The sequence below is a fragment of the Atractosteus spatula genome, chromosome 17 (assembly GCF_055471065.1).
Source record: "Atractosteus spatula isolate fAtrSpa1 chromosome 17, fAtrSpa1.hap1, whole genome shotgun sequence".
NCBI classification, from domain to species: Eukaryota; Metazoa; Chordata; class Actinopteri; order Semionotiformes; family Lepisosteidae; genus Atractosteus; species Atractosteus spatula.
The window spans coordinates 18,799,947-18,818,690 of NC_142722.1; the positions used below are offsets into that span (position 1 = coordinate 18,799,947).

The window sequence follows — 18,744 nt, forward strand, 5'->3', positions numbered from 1 at the left end:
AGGAGAAAGGAGAGGATTGCACGCTTCCCCAGTTTTGCAGAGGGCTTCTTTTCAATGACTCAGCGAGCAGCAGAGCTGAAGTACGTCAGAATGCTAATCAGCGCTGGTGCACTGCAGACCCAGTAGGTCTATTTATAACTGCTTTGTTGCTCTCAGTGGTGCTGAGAGGACAGGAAGGGGGGAGACAGAGACAAGCAGGGAGGCTGCAGTCCTCTAGAGAGACAGGCTTAACTGGAGAGAACTCTCCATCGCTCTTATTATGGCACATCTGTCTTGGAACAGGTAAAGACTGATAATGTACAACAATCATAGCTTAGCTTCCTGCTGCATACTGTATGTGGGTATGGGGTTAAAAAATGCTCAGTAAAGGAAACATTGCACAAGACGTATTTGCAATTCATTTGAAGGGTGTTTAAAGTGTTCAAAGGAGGGTTGCTTTCAAAGAAGAAACAGAACTGAAATTAGAAACCTTCAGAGGGTGGAGGAAAGGCTCACAAAACTGGACTCTTCTGGGTTAACTTATCAAACAGGATACCAGGATATACAACTCGTACCAGGAGGATTTAAAAGAGAGCTCCTAAAGGAGCTGGTGACCACACTTCTATTAGCTTGCGAAATCAAGCAGCTGTGAGAACAAACCACCCAGAATCAAAAGCCCGATATTGAGAATTTTCCTCTTTAGTCATGTTTTGGGAGAGCTGGTCACACTTCAGTCTCATTGTGCATCTTCTGTAAAACACTGCAGCCAGGAAAAGGGGAGAACAAGTCTGAGCACGGGAGCAGAGGGGTGTGGACATTCCAGCCACAGTCTCAATCTGTCCTTGAAACGGGAGAATGGGAGAATGTGCGGAAAATATTCCTCACTTTTCTCTCCTGTAGACAACTGTGGACATCTTCCTTCCCACCGTCCATCTGACACGGGGGAGTTGAATACCCTGCACATTAGGACTGCCATGATGCAGAGGAATAAAGCAGGAGAGTGAGAAAGGAAGTTTTATTAGTCAAACCAGACATGTAAGGACACCATCTAAAAGATGCAGAACAGCAGCGAAGACTTCAGTCCACATCAGCCCCTCCCTCCATGTGCATCGCTGTGGAGGGGCAGGGAGGGGGTCGAGGGGGCTGTGCTCAGCGGTGGCTGAAGAAGCCCTGAGGGTGGTTGTACTTGAATGGTTTCAGGCGGTTAGGACCCCTGGAAGAAACAAGAGCTCAAATTAGAGACCCAGCAATGGAGAAGCTCAGTCACCAAAAGAAACTCGGGTGAAGAGGAATATAGTAACCTTAGTACAGCTACACCTAGCACTGGAGAAAGAAACTGCATGGGGAATGGGCTCTATCAGACACAATTATAGCCTGGGTTCAAGGTGAATGCACTCCCAGGACAGCTATGAGCAACATGCGATGGCTTCTTTGGGGCACTGGCGATGGGATTACTGGTATTCTGTCCACAGGATATAATTAAAATTTTATACAGAAAGACACGGTTCATTTCTGAATGAGTGCACAGCTACAGAAGGAAGATGCGTCTATGCCTCAATGCACTCGAATGGAAACCTTAACCTCCGCCTGCCTTCGCCCCTCCGGCCCGGAGGACCTGGCAGGTCATGATCAGGTGTGAACTGCCCTGGAAGGGGCTCCGCGGAGCACTCGGCAGGCACCGGGGACCGACCTCACGGTCCTCAGACACATCTTCTCTCGGGGGAATTCGCGGGGCCCCTCCACGCTGTCGTCCTGGCTCTCCGTCTCCAGGTACACGTCCAGGCACAGGCACAGGCGCTGCAGCTGGTTGGTCAGCAGCTGGTGGCCTGGGTGTGGCCCCTGCAGCTCCGACCTGAAGACGTTCACTTCACTCTCCATGGCCTGCAGAAACACCGCAACTCCTTTCACTTACTCCCTGCTCCCCTGTGCGGATCCAGTGGAACTCATAATGGGAAAATGAGCACGGGCAAACCTGGATAGTGTCTGCAAAAACCAATCTAAAACACATGGGACTGCTGCTCAGATACAACTGAGAGGAAGTCATTTGTCCCAGAAAGCTCATCTGGATGTTCGGTATCTTACAGATCTAAGGATCTCATCTCAAGCTTCAAGAAGCCAGGGCATCAGCTTCAACGCAGAGCCGGGCTGCTCGTTTCATACTCACTGTTTCGAGACATCTGAAGAAAAGAAGAGCCTCCCGAGCTCAGTTTCGAATGCAGCTTTCTGAAGTGTCTGATGTTAAAAAACGATGGATCTGTGCATCTGACACACATGACCCCAAGCGTATGTTAGCTTCTGGAAGGAGCGCTGGTGCTACGTAGGACGAATTGCCTCATTAAGATCCAGGTCCGGTAATGTGGTGGTTGCTGGTTCAAGTCCTACTCTGCCACTTACACTGCGACACCCAGATACTGAACTGCCTGCTGTCCTTTAGATGAGACAGTAAGTTTCTAATTTACTTCCTGGTCTCTGTTCAGTCAGTTCAGATACAACTTTCCACTAAAAAAATTGGGATGCCATTTAAAAACACTTGAAAAGTATTCATTTGATGAGGGACAAATTAATTAATCTTCTGTGAAGAAATTATGCATTTTAGTTCATCAAAACTCGTGATTTAAAATGAACTTTGTAGTCTAAAAAAACGTATAAAAGAAAACCTGCATTAGGACGGAAAGCCACTGACTCAGCACTGTCTGGCTGCTGGAGTCCAACAGTGCCTTTGCTGCAGATCTGAAAGCACACGACTTGGGAATTTTTTTCAGGAAAAATATGAATTGTCAATTGGGTTTATTTTGCATAGTCCTAGATGAATATAAAATTAATACACAAGGGAATAAAATTAAACATTAAAGAACACAGTAATCAAACTGTAAGTCACATGGTCTGATTCATTCAGGCTTGCTCCACTGCATATTAAAAGGATACATTTGGAAAACAAGTTATTTTTCGGACCTAGTTATACAACAATAAAATCAAAATGTGATTGTCCTGCAGATGTCATTCTGATGGCTACTGCAGCACAGTTTATGACAGTTCCGCTGCAGGTCTTTTCCACAGAAGTTCAGAAAGATGAAAACAGTCAAGGCAAGGAACGCTCGGTACATTCCCACATCACACAAATTCTTACTGAGTTTGATTTAACTCCTGACAAGGTTTTATATGGAATTTTGAAAGATAAAGATCATGAAAGGATGTTGTAATTTCTTCATGTAATTCCTTAGAATCCATCCCTTTCCAATATCCAAAGATCCAACTAAGCAAAAGTTTTGTTACTTTCCAATTTTGCTTCAGAGGCAAACCGTAAAAAAAAACAACAACATGTACATTCATTTACCATGACACAAGTGAATTACTCCTGTGCAAAAAGTATATTCTAATCTCCAGCTGCTAAGAGCACAAAACCTTACAGCTCAAGCTATTCACCTAGAATGAATTGACCTTATCTGGAGTTTCTTGGGGAAATCCGTCTCTCCTGTGGCTCCACACAGACAGGGACAGAGACGGGGACAGAGACGGGGACACCCCCCCACCAGGTGTGCTGTTCTTACCCTCAGGTTATCGTCTGTGCGGCCACTGCGCTCTCCCTTCCAGCTGAGGGACAGGGTGAAAAGAGGGGACACCTCCGAATAGCGAGGGTTGAGGACCACCGCAGCCTGCAGCCTGGCTGAGGGGGGAGAACACAGCGTGTGAGGATTCCCGCAGTCCCAGACCGCCTTCGGGATGCTCCCTGCACTTTTCCTAGGGGTTTTCCAGCCACTCCTATAGGGCACCTTCCTCATCAATCACAGGGAGGCAAGAAGTCACAGTGCAGGTCGGGGGGTTTTCAAATAATTTTCGTACCCGCCGCCCTCCAGGGAGACAACAGCATTCCCGTCTCATTCCCTCAGCTCTAAAGCTCAAACACTGTGCCAGACACATAGCTCGCACAGTCTCCTTTGTTAAGTTATGCGTCTTGTCAGAAAAAAGAGAATTAAAATTGATATTTGTGGACATTGGAAACCTCACAAACATTCAGCGGTCAAATATTCCTCAAGGGCCCTGGTCAGCCTAAATAAAGACCTTTCATTGCAGCCACACAACAGGTGGAAGGAAGTTCAGGAACTTGCATAGCATGACATATCATGAGCTTGTTAGCCCTTTTCCCTAAGCACTGGACTGGGGCCCTTAGGTAGATGTGTACTAAAAAACTGCACCTGTAACTAAATTTCTCTTTCATATTTGATTGATTGACCTTTCTCACCCCTCAAAACCAGCAAACATGATCCTGTTACCGTTACTGTGCAAACAGCAACAACTCTCACGAGCTGCATCGCTATACGGTAACCCTTAAGTCTGATAAACATGGGCATCGATTTCTCCATTTTTCTCTGCGCGGTTTCGCCGGACTCGCAGCTCGCCTGACACCGGGGCAGGTGTCCCAGGAGCGCGCGAGGAGCAGACGAGCTGCGGTGCGGGTGCTGGGCCTGCTCACCTGTGCCCCTCTCGATGAGAGCCATGAAGTACAGGTCTGTGTCCTGGGCCAGCCCGGCCTCCACGACGTGCCGGGTGAAGGGCAGCTCCTGGGATTGGGCACAGAGAGTCACTGATGGTCTCCCACCTCGTCTTCAGCTTAGTCACACCCCCCCACAAAACCACCCTCTTCAGCTTCCTCACACTACTCGCTGCACCACGCTGGTCTCAGCACAACCTCTTATTCTTGATTTCAGGGCAGTGTTCTTCCCTCCTCTGCTTCCCTTTACCTCACTGAATAAGAGCTCAAGTGTGGAGGAAACCAAAGCTTATTCCCAACTTTCTGACACGCAGGCAGAGGGGAAAACACAGAAACTGCTGCAAGGGAACTGTCAAAAAACACAAGAAAGGAGTGGGCAGACACTGGCAAGGTGCCTTTAATAAGTACAACAGGATCCCCACAGGACCTCGCAATACACACCACGCACATCGCCCGGGCGCTTCTGAGCTGCAGCAAGCTCCGTGCAGATTCTCCCAGGGGCTCAGGAAAACAACATGGGCAAGCAATGAAAAAAAGCTAGCAGAATTTTCTCGATGGTAAAATGGGTGGAATTTAAATCAAGCCAAGTCACGATCATGCTTCACAATACACTAGCATAATTTAATTAAAAGAATATTATGTTTAGATTCAACCAGAAAAAATGCTACAGCTTCCAAAAATGATACACCTTTACAGCTCAAAAAATAGCAACATGGAGCCTCGGGGGATTGTCCTATTCAAGCAAGCTTGAACTGCATCTCTTCAATTTTGAAAAAAGGGGATATTTGATCCGAATATACAAAAAATCCTAAGCAGTACTTGTCGACCCAGGGGACTATTTCATACACCAGAAGTGAAACAAGGACACTATCACAACTGGAAATAAAAGGGTGTCGCAGGTCTCGGCAACAGCACTGCAACCGTTTTCAACGGGTTTGCAATACAAATCAACCTGGGCTAGGGCCGGAAGTACAGCAGTCTTCTAACTAGGGGACTGCAGATCACTGCAAAACGGCAATTCTGAATTTTAATACCGACGCCATCATCCACCCCAACTGAGAATCGATCGCAGCTTTGATCTCCCGTTCGTGCAAAGACAAGAGCCCGGGGGGCGAGAGCTGTTGCTGCTCCAGGGGGACGAATCGGATTCTGCAGGAGATTTCCATTCATGTTTCAGACAGACAACTACTCACCACATAATCCTGGTAGGTCGTGGTTGTCCACCTGGCCAGCCGGGAGACGATCTTGGCTGGGAAAAGGTGCTGGCACTCGCCGGACACGGGCAGGATGCTGTGCTCTGGAAAGCAAGGACAGAAACGGGCATCATCCCCCCTGCAACACCGGCAGTGCGTCTCCCAGAACCACAGCCTGCGGGCTCATCCAGCCCCCCAGCCCTCCTTCTCCACCCCTGATCACAGCCCTGTTTCTGCCAACATGACACGCAATGCCCACACCCAAAAACACTGTGCAGCACAGGAAGAAATGCAGAGGAATTACCTCAGATTTGGGGCTACTTGTGATATTAATACAGCTGTTATTGGCTATAATCACGATTATAACAAAACAGTGTTGAAATATTGTGACATCAAATTATCATTTTACTTTTACAATAACATAGGTCTATGTCTGCAACCTAACACAATTATCCTGATTTGCAGTACATATATACAATTACTCATTTTGTGTCTGTGAACAAAAGACAAAAATGTAATATAATGGACCAGTAATAGGAATTTAAAAGTATATTTATATAAGCATGCAAATTATGACTATTACACAATTCTAAACAATCCCCTGAGGGCTGCTCATTAGTTTTAGGAGAGGATTCACTGCACAGTGCCTAAATCGAGCTTCCCCTGTGATTTACTGCCCATTGTCCCTTCCCGGCAGTGATTTCTGGAGCAGTCTGTGGTTAACGCCCAGCTGCTAGGTCAGTCAGCATAAGAGGATCTAAGATGGATCAAAGTCAGTATGATCACAAGCGGCAGAGGGCTGGCTGAAACACAGGCCGACTGCTCCTTTATCGCAAATGGCGGTGAAGAGTGAAACCGCAGTACTGTAGTTTATCAAGGCCCCTTACATCAGCACACAGCTCTCCCACAGGTCTTGTTAATGGAGGGCTCATCCATCACAAGACTTGCTTGTTCACCCCCACTGTGGGCCATCTGTCTAGAAACTTCATTTGTACGAACAAATTTAAAGACCGAAATTCCAAAAGAATTTGCTCCTACAAAAAAAGGCAGTGACCACAGGATATCACTGACAGGAAACTTTGTGCAAATTGAAAATGGACTTGACAAAACCAAAGGGAAACCAGAAAACGTACAAATGTTTGAGTTCCCCACAGGGGTCGGTCTGGTAATTATCAAGGTCTAGATCTTGTGGGATTTCTTACAGCTCCCCTTTTCAAATTGTTGCCATGATTTGCTCAATGGAATGTATGAACATTTCTCAGCTTCTACAGCTGCCTAAACTGTGCAATTAATTCAAAGGAGCACTAATCACAATTTTTAAGCCTGGAAAGCAGTATTAAACATCTAGAAAGGTAAGAGAGAAAAGGACATCCAGAAAACACCACAGCAACTCCAGGAGAAGGAGGCAAGATTCTCTGCTTTTAAAACAGTCTGGAGAGCTGCTGAAGTTATCATAGAGGCTTGCATCAACTGAGCAATTGAAGGCTCAGGAACAACAGAAGACATGAAGGGTCTGAGAGAACTGAGTGAGGCCTGGCTAACCGATCACAAGCAGCAAAGAGTCTATAACTAAACCACAGCAAGAGTGTTGCTCCCTGTGGCAAAGAGCTCACCCAGAGAAGCAAACTGCTTGTGCAGAGCCAGCCGGGACTGCAGGCGGTTCCGCAGAAGCTTCATGGTGGTCTCCATGTGACTGGCGCTGAGAGAGCTCCCTCTGGAGGTTGATCGCTGTTAAAACACAGTCTCACGTCTTGATCTTGATGCGATAAAAAGGCTAAACTGAAAATTTGAAGTGTTTTGCCAGCGTGAAAGCAGGGGTGGGAGAAACACAAAAGCAGGCAGAACCCTGGGCTATAAAGTGAAGTGGAAAAGAGTGGCTTCTATCTTGGTTTTGCCACATGGACAGAAGAAAATGCAACGCTGGAGGGCACTGTAAAGGTTTAACCAAAGAACAGGGAGAATAATTGCTGGTGTGTACATCAGGCCAACGGCCCCCTCTCGTCTTTTACAAAGAGGAAGCACAATGGATTAGGAAGTATTAAAAATAGTTCATACTGGAGAGTGTTATAGGACATACATGCGGGATACAGCATAAACCTAGTATGAATTAGAATAAACCCATGTCAGCTTTTCTGAAATGTAGTGAATGCAAAGGACGGCTGTGCTGAGTGGGCTTTACCTCTGGTCTGTCTGTAGGGAACTGCAGGCCACCCAGGTTCTGTACCCAGATGTAGGGGTGACCCAGCTCTGCCACGTAGTCGCCAAACGTCAGGATCCTGCAGAGAGATGGACACTGATCAGCCAGTGACAGGGAATATAAGATTCTTGACTGAGGTCCTGCAGCCCAGTGATGGGCATGTCCACATATCTGACAGCGAGAGGCAGCCAGACACTAACATGAACTCTGTTGTCTGACTCCAGGTGCATCCTTAATTGCATCTATTGTATTCAAGTGGCTGAAACAATTAAACTGTGGGAAAAAAAAAAACTTTTTGAAGTGATAGGCAGAAAAAACATTTACCAATAACAATAGCACCGTTTTTAATACTCCAATAATCAATTTCCATGTTGGCATTTTCAATCATGGCATTATCTTTCATTTTGTCTGCCTCAAAAGGTACTGAATCCTCCTTCAAAATGTCTTAATTATGCGCCCGAACTGCGTTCATTTTACTTTGCATTTGCAGTTGCTGCTGGGGGAGTTCACCCCCAAACTCCAAGCATGCCTCCTACACTGGAGACAGATGGTCAAAGTTCCGCCAGCTGTCTGATCCAGCTCACACTCTTTTCATATCCTGCCTGTCTGTGCCCCATGGTCGGAGGGCTTGAATAGGGTGCCGTACCCCACTTTATCAAACTGGTAGCGATTGGCAGGGTTGGGCGTCTCTGTGCCTTGGTCTCCAGCATAAAGACAGCTCAGCAGAGTCTCCGGGTTGAGCAGCTCTCTGCAGACAGATACCAAATGGAAAGATTAGGAACTTATACACATACACCAGACCGATCCTCCAGAACAGCAGCACGCAGACTGTACCTGCATGGTTATCAAGGGTGTGACACACACTCCACTAATGTAACACTGTAAAAATCATCCTGTTTAAGAGCCCAGCACATGTAAGATCACTCCAGTTCCTTCCTAAAGATGAGCCTCAGTGCATGGCAAGACATTTTATGGTTATTGAAATTAAGCATTAAATTGAATGTTATGGATGACTAAAAATGGTACTTGGCGCAAAGGTCATGGAGATCTTACGTCTACAAGTTGAAGCTGTGATGTGTTGTCCTTGGGAGAGGAAAAAAAAGCTCTGGATATGACAAATCAGTTGTAACCCCACTTAACCAGTAAGTAAAGGTTTGGAATGCAAAATTAACTAACACACATGCTCAACTGGAGGGCAAGTTTAATCATAGGCCAGATGCTAACAGTTTGTTAAGTGTTGCTAGGGTCATTTGGGCTTCAGATAGCCAAAGCTATCCTCCGCTTGCAATGCAAAAGCTACCCCTGAATCTGGCTGGGCACTTATGAGCTTACATTGCTGTCCGTGGAAGTTAAAATGTGGATAAGAACTCTGATCATGCAGTTATGAAGATCACTGCTGTAAAATCAAACTGATTAACCCACTTTTGCAAATGAGAAGGGATTATAAAAATGGTAATTCCAAATTTGTAGAATGAAAAAAGAACACTTTTTAAAACCCTTCACCCTTGTGCCACAAACGAGCAGTAACTCACACACTAAAATCTGGCACCACAAACAAAACAGGCATCACACACAAAAAAGGAACCATTATCTCAACAGATTAAAACCATCACTGCTGAAAACATAAGGGCTCAAATGCTGAATGAGTGAACGGCTTACACACCAGCTCACACTGTGTGCCATTGTGCTTAACACAGATATACTTAACTCATATTCCCTTGTAGGCCTGTTTTACAGAAGAAACTGCACACATGCAATAAAAAACAGAAGACAAGAAAACCAGAGAAACCAGAAGGCATTTACTCTCTCAATGATATAAACCCTTATGGTCAGCCAGCCTTTCACTGTCGCTCACTGTACAGAAAGGCAGAGTCCAGTAAGCATGAGAACCAGAGGGCATCTCGGATCAGCTCTTCTGCCTGGAGACAGCCGTGACTGCTTACCCTGCACTGATAGCTCCTGGCAGCTCTGTCCCTGTGGACACTTTCGCCTTCACTGTCATGATATTCAGATTCATCAGGTAGTAGAAGAAGAGGTGCAGCACACTGCCATCTGCAGAGAGAGGAAAGGAGGGAGTGAGAGTGACACCGCCATACAGAAGAGCCGGCACGTCTGCGCTGTATCTTACACCATCGCCTGACGGTATGCCGCAGGACAGCTCTTTCAGAGCACTTTTTTAACACTCAGCAGACTTCATTCTGACTGGCTGGGTGTATTGATAAACATCACTGGCAAACTTTCTCTCAAGTGGAAAAGCCCTGAATGACACACACATGAAGTAAGTGATGGACAGACACCTGGTGTAGAATGCTATCACTTTGTTTAGAGACATCTTTCACTTGTTTTTCACAAAAAAATAAACAGCAGCTCCTTTGTCTTCATATGAAAGAGACAAACAATGTCAAGCAAATGAAGTGGCAAAAGCAGAGAACAGATCAAACTGACTCTGCCATCACCCGGCGCGACAACATTTTATTTTACATGTGAGAACTGTGCTGGACCTAAAGCTCATCTTTTCCCTTCACAGGCTTTTACAGGTTACAAAGCAACAGCTTTGATGCTATTATGCCTTGGAGGATGTGAGTTTATACTTTTCTGCATCAGTCTAGATCTTCAATGGTAGGTCAGACTGAATTTCAAGTTGTGTTGCCTATGTGAGCATAAATAGGGAAAAAAGAATAGCAGTAAAGTAAAAGTAAATTTGGGGATGTATTGCAAATATTTGTATATGTGTCCTGTGCAGCGCCACTACATGAAATATATACCCTTTTGCTGTTATGTTTGAACTTCTAATAGTCAATTTAAGGGTTGCAAAAATAAAAAAATATTCCTTTGTGATACAGCCAGAATACAACATAGAAAATGTGCATTTCTGCAATAGCTTACCAAAGGCCTTTTGTAACCCCACAAAAAAAATAGCAGGCATTCTTTTCATGACCATATCTGCATTCCTGCAAGTTCTCAAAAGCTGGGATTTTTTTATTTTAATGCAGAGTCAAGTGCTGCAGAAGCTCTGCTGCTGCCAGGGCCTGATGGATTGCTGTGTGCAGCAGTCTCAGCAGAGCTGTGCAAGAAAAGCACCAGGCAAGAGCAGGAGCAGGGCCAGAAGCAGCCAGTCAAGGATAGAGTTACGCCTGCAATGCAGAGCTCCCTTCCTTGCTTTGGCTGACAGCACATGGAGAAACAACACTCAGGCTGCACTGCCACACACTAGGTGACGAACTCCCATCTGGGAGTTTTTTTCTTCATATTCAATGCAGAAGATCAAAATCAAAAGATGAGTTATGAAAATCAGTGCTTCTCAAACTATCTTATCCTTTGCTTTACGGTGTTCTCAGACATGATATGAGGTGAACAGAAGTCATCAGGTTTCACTAGAAAAATCACATCACTGTAGCAAAAAAAGGATGAAGTTAATAGGTTCCCCTGTAAGGGGGGACTTCTGATTACAAAGAAACCAGCAGATGTTAAACTACAATCAGATGGGCTCACTTCAGCACAGAAACCAAGAACCTGCCAATGTCACTAGCATCCTTCCAGCCCTCCTTTGCTCACCTTTACACTTGAGGTCCACGCAGACCGACAGGGGGTGACGTTTCAGCATCTCTCGCCGCTTGTCATCCAACTGGACGCCCAGGGTGGGCCGCCTTCGCTTCTGCAACCAATCAGAACACAGTGCTAAGAACAGAGCTGGGCGGTCTTGGGTCAGGTAGGGAAAAGCAGAGACAGACTCACCACCCCTGAAAGGGACAAATATCCTTTTAGAAAGGCTGAGCAGCAGGTGAGGAGTACGTGGCTAATTCCACTTGCTTAGTGACCGAGAGGTCCTAGTTCAACATGACATGAATGGCCAGTACACATAACTTAAAACAATTCTGACCAACCCCCACCTGCCAAAGTATTAATGACTGAACAGGACCAATGTTAAAGTAAAAATCCTTTACTTAGCGTGGAGAGAGCCTTGATTTTTAAAAATACAGGAAACTGATGCTTTGTGGGATACCAAGTATGCCATGACTCAGCACCTTATAGTTCTGCAGCCTAGGATTCAAAGAGTGGAATTGTAATGACATCTAGTGGTTATCTCTTCTACAGAAGTCAGGATTGAATGCATTACGCGTGCATGCATCATTACAAGGAAAACAGAATGAATCAGGTGAACCAGCACAGGAAACAACATTAAAATTTAAATGTACTAATTAGCATCTATCATATTTCTTGATAAAGCAATCTAGGTGTTCAGTACTGGAGACAGGACTAAATTTAGGAAAAGTGCTTGACAACTTTTTTTTTTCTACAGTGTAACAAGTTTACCACAACTTACTATCTAGACCAGGAGTTTCATAAGCAAGACAGAATTCAGCTGATAACTTTTCACTCCTGTAGAACCAATTCACAGTGCCACTGTAACTCCCTGGCATTCTGCAACAGAGTGATTCTAAACTTTTACTCTGCAAAAGTTTGTTTTCACAAACGCTTCAGGGCTAGCCATTTTGCAATACGAGTACCAAACATTTGTTATGAATAGCAATGCTACCTGAACAGGAACTCTACCTGGTGGTTCTTTGAGATGCCCTTTCTGGGGTTATGAGATATGCCTGATTTTTTAGAAAATAATCAAAAACGCATGTAAGAACAACTACACTGTTTCATCAAACCCTGGCTCACACTCACCGTATTTTGTTCTTCTTCTGCATCAGAATCACTCTCATCATCTGGAAGAGAAATATTTGTCACTTCAGGAGAAACATGGGGACTAAACTGCAAATCTGTGTCCAGTTCTTGTACGAGTACGAGTTTTGTTTTAACATAAATTAATGTTCAACGCACTACAGATGGTTTAGAACTGCTTAGCACAAATAACATGCTAACAACTAAACAACTAAAAAAAATATGGTAACATAAGAATAAGCATCCTAGTTTTAAGCCAGGAATCTTTTTCTCCAATGAAGCAGGCAAGCAGCTGCAAGGAAGCTAGAAAGGGAAAAAACAAACAAGCCACTTGTGAGCTCATTGAATAAACCAGTCACTACAGTTACCACTTCAGAACTTTACACTGGGAGAGACAGCTTCTTATTCCATTGAAGTAACTGTCAGAAACGAACAGGAATCCTGCAATGGAATATTAAGCTCTTGTTCACACGCAGTGCCTAAAATTCTGCCTGTCAATAACAAAGGAAGGCCTGGCTGACTGGCAGTATAGTGATGCACAGTTATAACTACAAAACTGTCAAATTTCACTGCTACCATGTTCCTTACTGTACTCCTACTCCTACGCTCTCTGGTACAGGAGTTCTTCACTGCCCTCTCTCCATAATGCGAGTCTTAACTCCCCATTTATTACTGTAAGACGTCTTACGTGCCTTGAGCACAGGACAGCGACATTTGAGATGCCAGCACTGATATATAAAGGAGACTTTGCTGTCTCACCAAGCCCGAGCTGTGTGGGTGGTTGCGTGCCAATGGGTGGCTGTAGGGAAACACACTCACCCAGGGAGTCCTCGGGGGGCTTGGAAAGAGCCTTGGCTTCGTCCACATCCCCACTGATGGACACAGAGAGGTTCTTGTCTGAACGGGACACAAAAACAAGAGGGCTAAATTCACCAAGCTGTATTAGCATGACTAAAATGTAAACTCCACACAGACAGCACCTCAGGCCCAGAATTGAACCCAAGGCCCCAGCACTGCGCCAAATCCTGTCCCCTTAACCGGTCCTGGAAAATTAGTTTATAAACTGAGACCTTTCATTACCATGAAAAGCAAATCGCACTACTATAATACTGGGATAGTGAAAGAGTGAAGTTTCTGCTCACCACAGGCCTGGCCAAACGCATTGACCTGAACCAGGAGCACATAGAGAGGCGGGGGCAGATGGCGCGCCACTTCATTCTGCTTCTGCGTCTGCTCAAAGGGCATGGACAGGTATTCCTGGACCGGCAGCGAAGCCTGGCAGAGCAGACAGAAAGTGAGACCAGGTTCAGAGGCCGAGGAGCTCCCCATCCTCAGACCTCGGTGTAGCTTTGGAGAACCTCTCATTCAACATGCAGAATCTTAAAAATAACAGCCATAGAGCAAATTAAAATTGGTATAATACAGCACAGTATGATTTTCTCCTTTCTCAGCTGTGTCATCTTACAACTTTTATGAACAGAGGCAGATAAATTTGAGGTTGAGCCCAAACAAGAAACCACTGAACTGGCACCTACTGTTATTTGAACAGCTCTGCAAGAGGTACGCTAACTACATGCAGTCATGTTCCAGATGGGGGCAGGCGATTCGGCTTATTCATGGCTCGGTTACCCAACGCAGGAACAGAGGGGCCAAGGCTGCCCTCTGGAGCTTACCTGCATGATGGCGTTGAGGCCTGGCTGCAGGCTGCTGAGGTACTCCTTCTTTATCTCAATGTTCTTCAAGATCTTCTCCTTGCTGGACAAGGAGTCCTTGTATTTCTCTGCCAACCTGCAGGGTAAAGGCAAGGGCAGAGTTGAAGCAGATATGCCACAGAGAGGCCTCCCATTCAAGATACAGCTCCCTAGTAGTGCTTTCACAACTCAGACATTTTGCAGCCAGCTAAAGAACACACAGACATTACACTGACTCAGGTTTTTCTGTTGTTTGTAAATTGTGAGATGAGGGATAATCATTTTATTTACTTTTTTACAGTATCTTGTATGCATTAGAAAGCATGGTGCACATCCTGGCTTTTTACTGATTGGTTTGCCTTTATTTAATGTCTTGAGCCAAAGGCATTTCTTAATTACTAATGTTTCCCACTCCTGTGTGTGAGGCCTGAGGATTTATGGGATGGAAGATTTGTGCGGTAGAGAATCCTGATTGCATCAGTACGTTTGTCTAACATGGCTTTGTAGGTTCAGGATATGTTTTGCCTCGCTTCCTTATGAGTGAGGACCGACTTTGCTTGAGCAAAAAGCATTCAGAGCAAGTAGCAGATCGAGCCGCTGGCTACCTCTGAGCTGTCTGCCACGTACCTCTTCCTCTGCTCGAGCTCCCAGTCCAGACGGGCCAGGGTGAGCTGGTGAGGGTCTTCCCTGGTGAGGTTAGGGCGGGAGATCTCTTGGGGGGCCTCCTTGAAGAACTCCTCCACGCTGACCAGCTCGATCTCCTCGTGCTTCGATCTGGAGGAGGGAGGAAACAGGGATCTCAAATTTCTCTCTGATAATCACACGTGTGGGAGTTATAGTGAAGATCTGGGCAAATCTGTCACCTCAGCGGCAATGAGATATTCACAGTTTTTGTCTTGCTGAGTTGATCTGAACTCCCCGACATTGTTACAGTGACACCAAAGAAGTTGTTCTTAACCTTCCAGTATTTTCAAAGCAAGATTTCCAAAGGCTCTCAGTCAGATTGGTTGACTTTTGTTTTTTTTTGTTTTGTTTGGTTCTCCTTTCCCCCTCCCGGGAACTTGGGCACTCACTTGAACTCCAGACACTTGCTGATCTCTTTCTGCAGGTGCATCACCTCATACAGCAGGTTCTGTAGCTGGAGGTGAAGAGCATCCACTCTCTGCTTTGCCTGGACAGGACAAGGAAAGAGGGAAAGAGAGAGGGAGAGTGGAGAGAGGTAAGTCAAATGAAAGCTCCAGGACTAAAAGAAACCCAGAAGATCAGCACTCATGTGGGTGAGTGACAGGACCTGCACAATACTGAAGAAAACAATTCACACCTTGGTGAACAGGATTTCATTATTTTGAGATCCTAAAATTGCATGAAAAATGTCATTTCATTCTCTGTACCGTTTTTTCTGGGAGGAATGTTAATGAGGCTGGGAAGGGTGATGTTTTCTTACTGACACTGTAGACTGGAGATGACCAAGTCAATCAAGCAATGTCTTAGGGAAAAGAAATTTTCTTGGCAACCTAGGAAAAGGATTGTTTGCACTTCCGTTAGCTTATTAATCAATCAAGTTCAACACTTCCTGATTTTTTTTACTTGACCTGCTATTAAAGTCAAGTGATCATATCTTCCAATCAATTTGAGTGACTGCGGTCAGAAAAAGCCCTGTCACCCCCAAGAACAGGAACGTAAGGCAGCCGCACCTCGTGGGTCTGATCCCTGGCTTTCTTCAGCCTCATGTGAGCCAGCCGGTTCAGCTTCTTCAGGGTCATGAAGTGGATGCACCCCATCATGCGCTTCTCTTCAATCTCTGCCGACTGCAAGACACAGGAGGTAGAGAAACTAACGGAAAATCCAGGAGATCAGCTCTTGTGGGCGTCAACAGCAGCTCCTGCCACTCCTGCCCGGACGCATTCCGTAAGAGGGAACAGAGTAGGGATGCCCAAAGTGTGACACTTGGAAGCTGCAATTCTGAAGACTTTGCTTTCCACCACAAAACCCCAGCATTGCAGAATTCAGCCCCGGCCAACACCTGCTGCCACGCAGGTGGATCAATTAAGGCAGTGGCTCTCAGCCCCCCTCCTGGGTGCCCACTGTCTCTTCTGGGTTTTGCAACACTCCCGCACTTCATCACAGACGAATCGCTCAAAGATTTCTCATCGGGCACATTCTTTCATCTCCAACTCTCATAAGGCCAGCTGGGATTTGTAAATTCAATCCTTCACCACTTTCGAGCTCTGACCTGCTCTTATTCAGAGGTTTTGCCTGAAATGAAACCAACCTGATGAACTGATTGCATCTTAAGGGCTGTTTAGACAGAAATAAGGGAAATTTTAAGGTTTGCTTAAAATTTTGTATGTTAGGCATACTACACTTGAAGTGGGGTATTTTTAAAAATCTGGACTGAATGTTGAATCCAGTTAATCATAAGTCAAAACAAAAAAAACAGATCAATTAATTAAATAAGCACTGGAGACCAGAAACCAGCAAACATAGTAGTGCATTCAAACTGGGACTTGAATTAAGACTTGCTGGCATTAAATTAATGGTCAAGAACGAAAGCACATACCAAGTAGTACAAGACTATTCCTAAATTACCCTGCTGGACCTGGCTCTGGGTTAGAGTGTGAATGTCAGAGTGTGAGATGCCGCACTATGGCTCACATTGTCCTTGCTGCCACTGGTCTTCAGCTCGTTGATCTCAGCCATGAGTTTGGCCAGGTCCTGACAGGTCTGCTTGTACAGAGTGTAGTCCTGGTTGGTATCCCTGCTCTCCAGCTCCACCTCCTCATTGTACACTCTCACGTCCTGCAGCACAGCAAAATAACCAGCGATATCAATAACCAGTCATAATGTAGCAAGATGGTGGTTTCACAGTCTCAGCGCCAAGTCCTTCTCTGACTGCCGATACAGCCCAGCCTGCCAGCCCAGAAGGCAGACTGCCATCTACTGCATCACGAGTGCCACTGCCGTTGGATTCGACAGTTCCAGTAGCGACCCTCACCTGGTCCCCCTCTCCCCTATTGCGTTTTGATTCTGGGGTACCCTCATTGCGGATCACTTTGGGCTTCCTCTTCTTCAGGGTGTCGGCCGACATTTGCAGGCGATTCTAGGAGCGCTCCTGGTGAGAGGGTAGAAGAGGGGTCAGCAGGGTTTATGTAATGGACTAGCCGCAAGTCCCAGCTGAAGTAAGATGACCACAAAACTGAAAGCTCAGGCTTTATCTTACGAGGAACCTACCCAGGCCTGCAACAGGACACTGCTGCTGTCACCTGCAGGTGAGGTCCTGACTACTTGATCACTAAAGAATCAATGGGACTGTTCAGAAGAGTAATGAAGGCTTCGCTCTTAATATAACTGAACTCATTTCTCCCATTTCTCTCCCTCTAGTAGCAATGGGGCTACAAGCACATACTGTAGTGTAATGGACTACTACACTTCAAAGGTCACGAAGTGGATCCCCATCTATAGCAAAATGGTTTCAGTTCCTTTGAGCAACATAAAATGATCCAATAAGTAATTTTTTGGCCTGAGATTTTTTAATTACTGACTTTAACAATTTAGTTAATGACATGTATTAAGTCTTAAGCAGCCTGTTATTGTAAGACCTAAGGAATGTCTACAGACATTCGGTCCTTATTGGCTACAGTTACTTATCCTTCTTTAAGACACGCTAACAGCATGCTTAGCTAATTCAATTCACCAATTCCAGGCAAGTTCTTTCAGGAAGAGCAGATGGAATTGTGCTGTTAAAACGCCAAGACGACAGAAAGAGGTACACAGTAGGTCTCAAGCTGCACATATAAAAATCTACAGTGAGGACGATATAAGAGCAAGTGCCCTGTATCTTTCACTAGTTTAACACATTCCCAGTTGGTTTCAGAGCCCTGAACGTGCGAACTAGTGACCATTGTGTACATAGTTATAAAGACAAATTACAAATCGATTTAACAAGGAATTCAAAAAATATATATTAGAAACGAGTAAAGCTTCAGTAGCTCACAGTACTGACAAGTACAAACAACGGGACATCAAAGTAAAAATAAAAGGAGTGTATCGTTATAACTGAAAAACGTTTTTTGTTAATACTACCAATATCGCATCCACGACAGTTCACATAATCACCCAAGATGATCAACGTCTTGGCTTTCCGTTTTCAGGAACAACGCACATAACAACTCGCAAATATAAATTAATCTGCAAGTCATTTTATAGATTTTATCTCCTGGGCAGGGAGTGTAAATAAGGTACAAAGGCTCTTCCTTAGCAGCAGCGATCAGTTAAAATGCGCGTACAGAAGAAAAAGCCGTTTGCTTACCGCAGACTTCAAACAGCCATACATCAATGCACCGTTAAATCATGCACTCACCAACCCTATTCACAAATTCGGCAACGAAAGGCTCTGTATTATTTAAAGAACTAAAAGTAACATTTCATTCACTAAACACAGCACTTACCCTAAACTCCCCCAAAAAACATGGAGGACTTCAACTTTGACCCCTGACCCGGATGGGGATCCCGGGGCAGCGCAGT

At 45.3% G+C, this 18,744-nt stretch overlaps 1 protein-coding gene across 2 annotated transcripts; it reads right to left on the bottom strand.

Moving 5' to 3' along the window:
- Positions 1-977: 977 nt before the first annotated feature.
- thoc5 (THO complex 5) lies at positions 978-18,718 on the bottom strand. 2 transcript variants are annotated; one of them, XM_088935451.1, is made up of 20 exons: positions 18,669-18,718; positions 17,216-17,332; positions 16,876-17,019; positions 15,915-16,028; positions 15,294-15,391; positions 14,848-14,994; positions 14,203-14,317; positions 13,672-13,804; positions 13,349-13,426; positions 12,533-12,573; positions 11,414-11,513; positions 9,802-9,910; positions 8,505-8,606; positions 7,841-7,937; positions 7,275-7,389; positions 5,662-5,765; positions 4,451-4,538; positions 3,528-3,643; positions 1,670-1,860; positions 978-1,192 (listed from the first exon to the last, which is right to left on the bottom strand). In XM_088935451.1, the coding sequence occupies exons 2-20, from the start codon at positions 17,306-17,308 to the stop codon at positions 1,129-1,131; spliced, it is 2,049 nt and encodes a 682-aa protein (XP_088791577.1). In that variant the 5' UTR covers positions 17,309-17,332; positions 18,669-18,718; the 3' UTR covers positions 978-1,128. The 2 variants fall into 2 exon arrangements, with proteins under 2 accessions (XP_088791577.1, XP_088791578.1); XM_088935452.1 differs by having other exon boundaries at positions 18,530-18,700.
- Between the last annotated feature and the right edge of the window lie 26 nt (positions 18,719-18,744).

Excerpts from the sequence above, each read along its gene's own strand:
- thoc5 (XM_088935451.1), bottom strand. The coding sequence starts at position 17,308 with ATGTCGGCCGACACCCTGAAGAAGAGGAAGCCCAAAGTGATCCGCAAT. Across the intron at positions 15,392-15,914 it reads CCAGGGATCAGACCCACGAG|GCAAAGCAGAGAGTGGATGC; the intron begins GTGCGGCTGCCT and ends TGTCCTGTCCAG. Across the intron at positions 13,427-13,671 it reads TGCGTTTGGCCAGGCCTGTG|ACAAGAACCTCTCTGTGTCC; the intron begins GTGAGCAGAAAC and ends TGTCCCGTTCAG.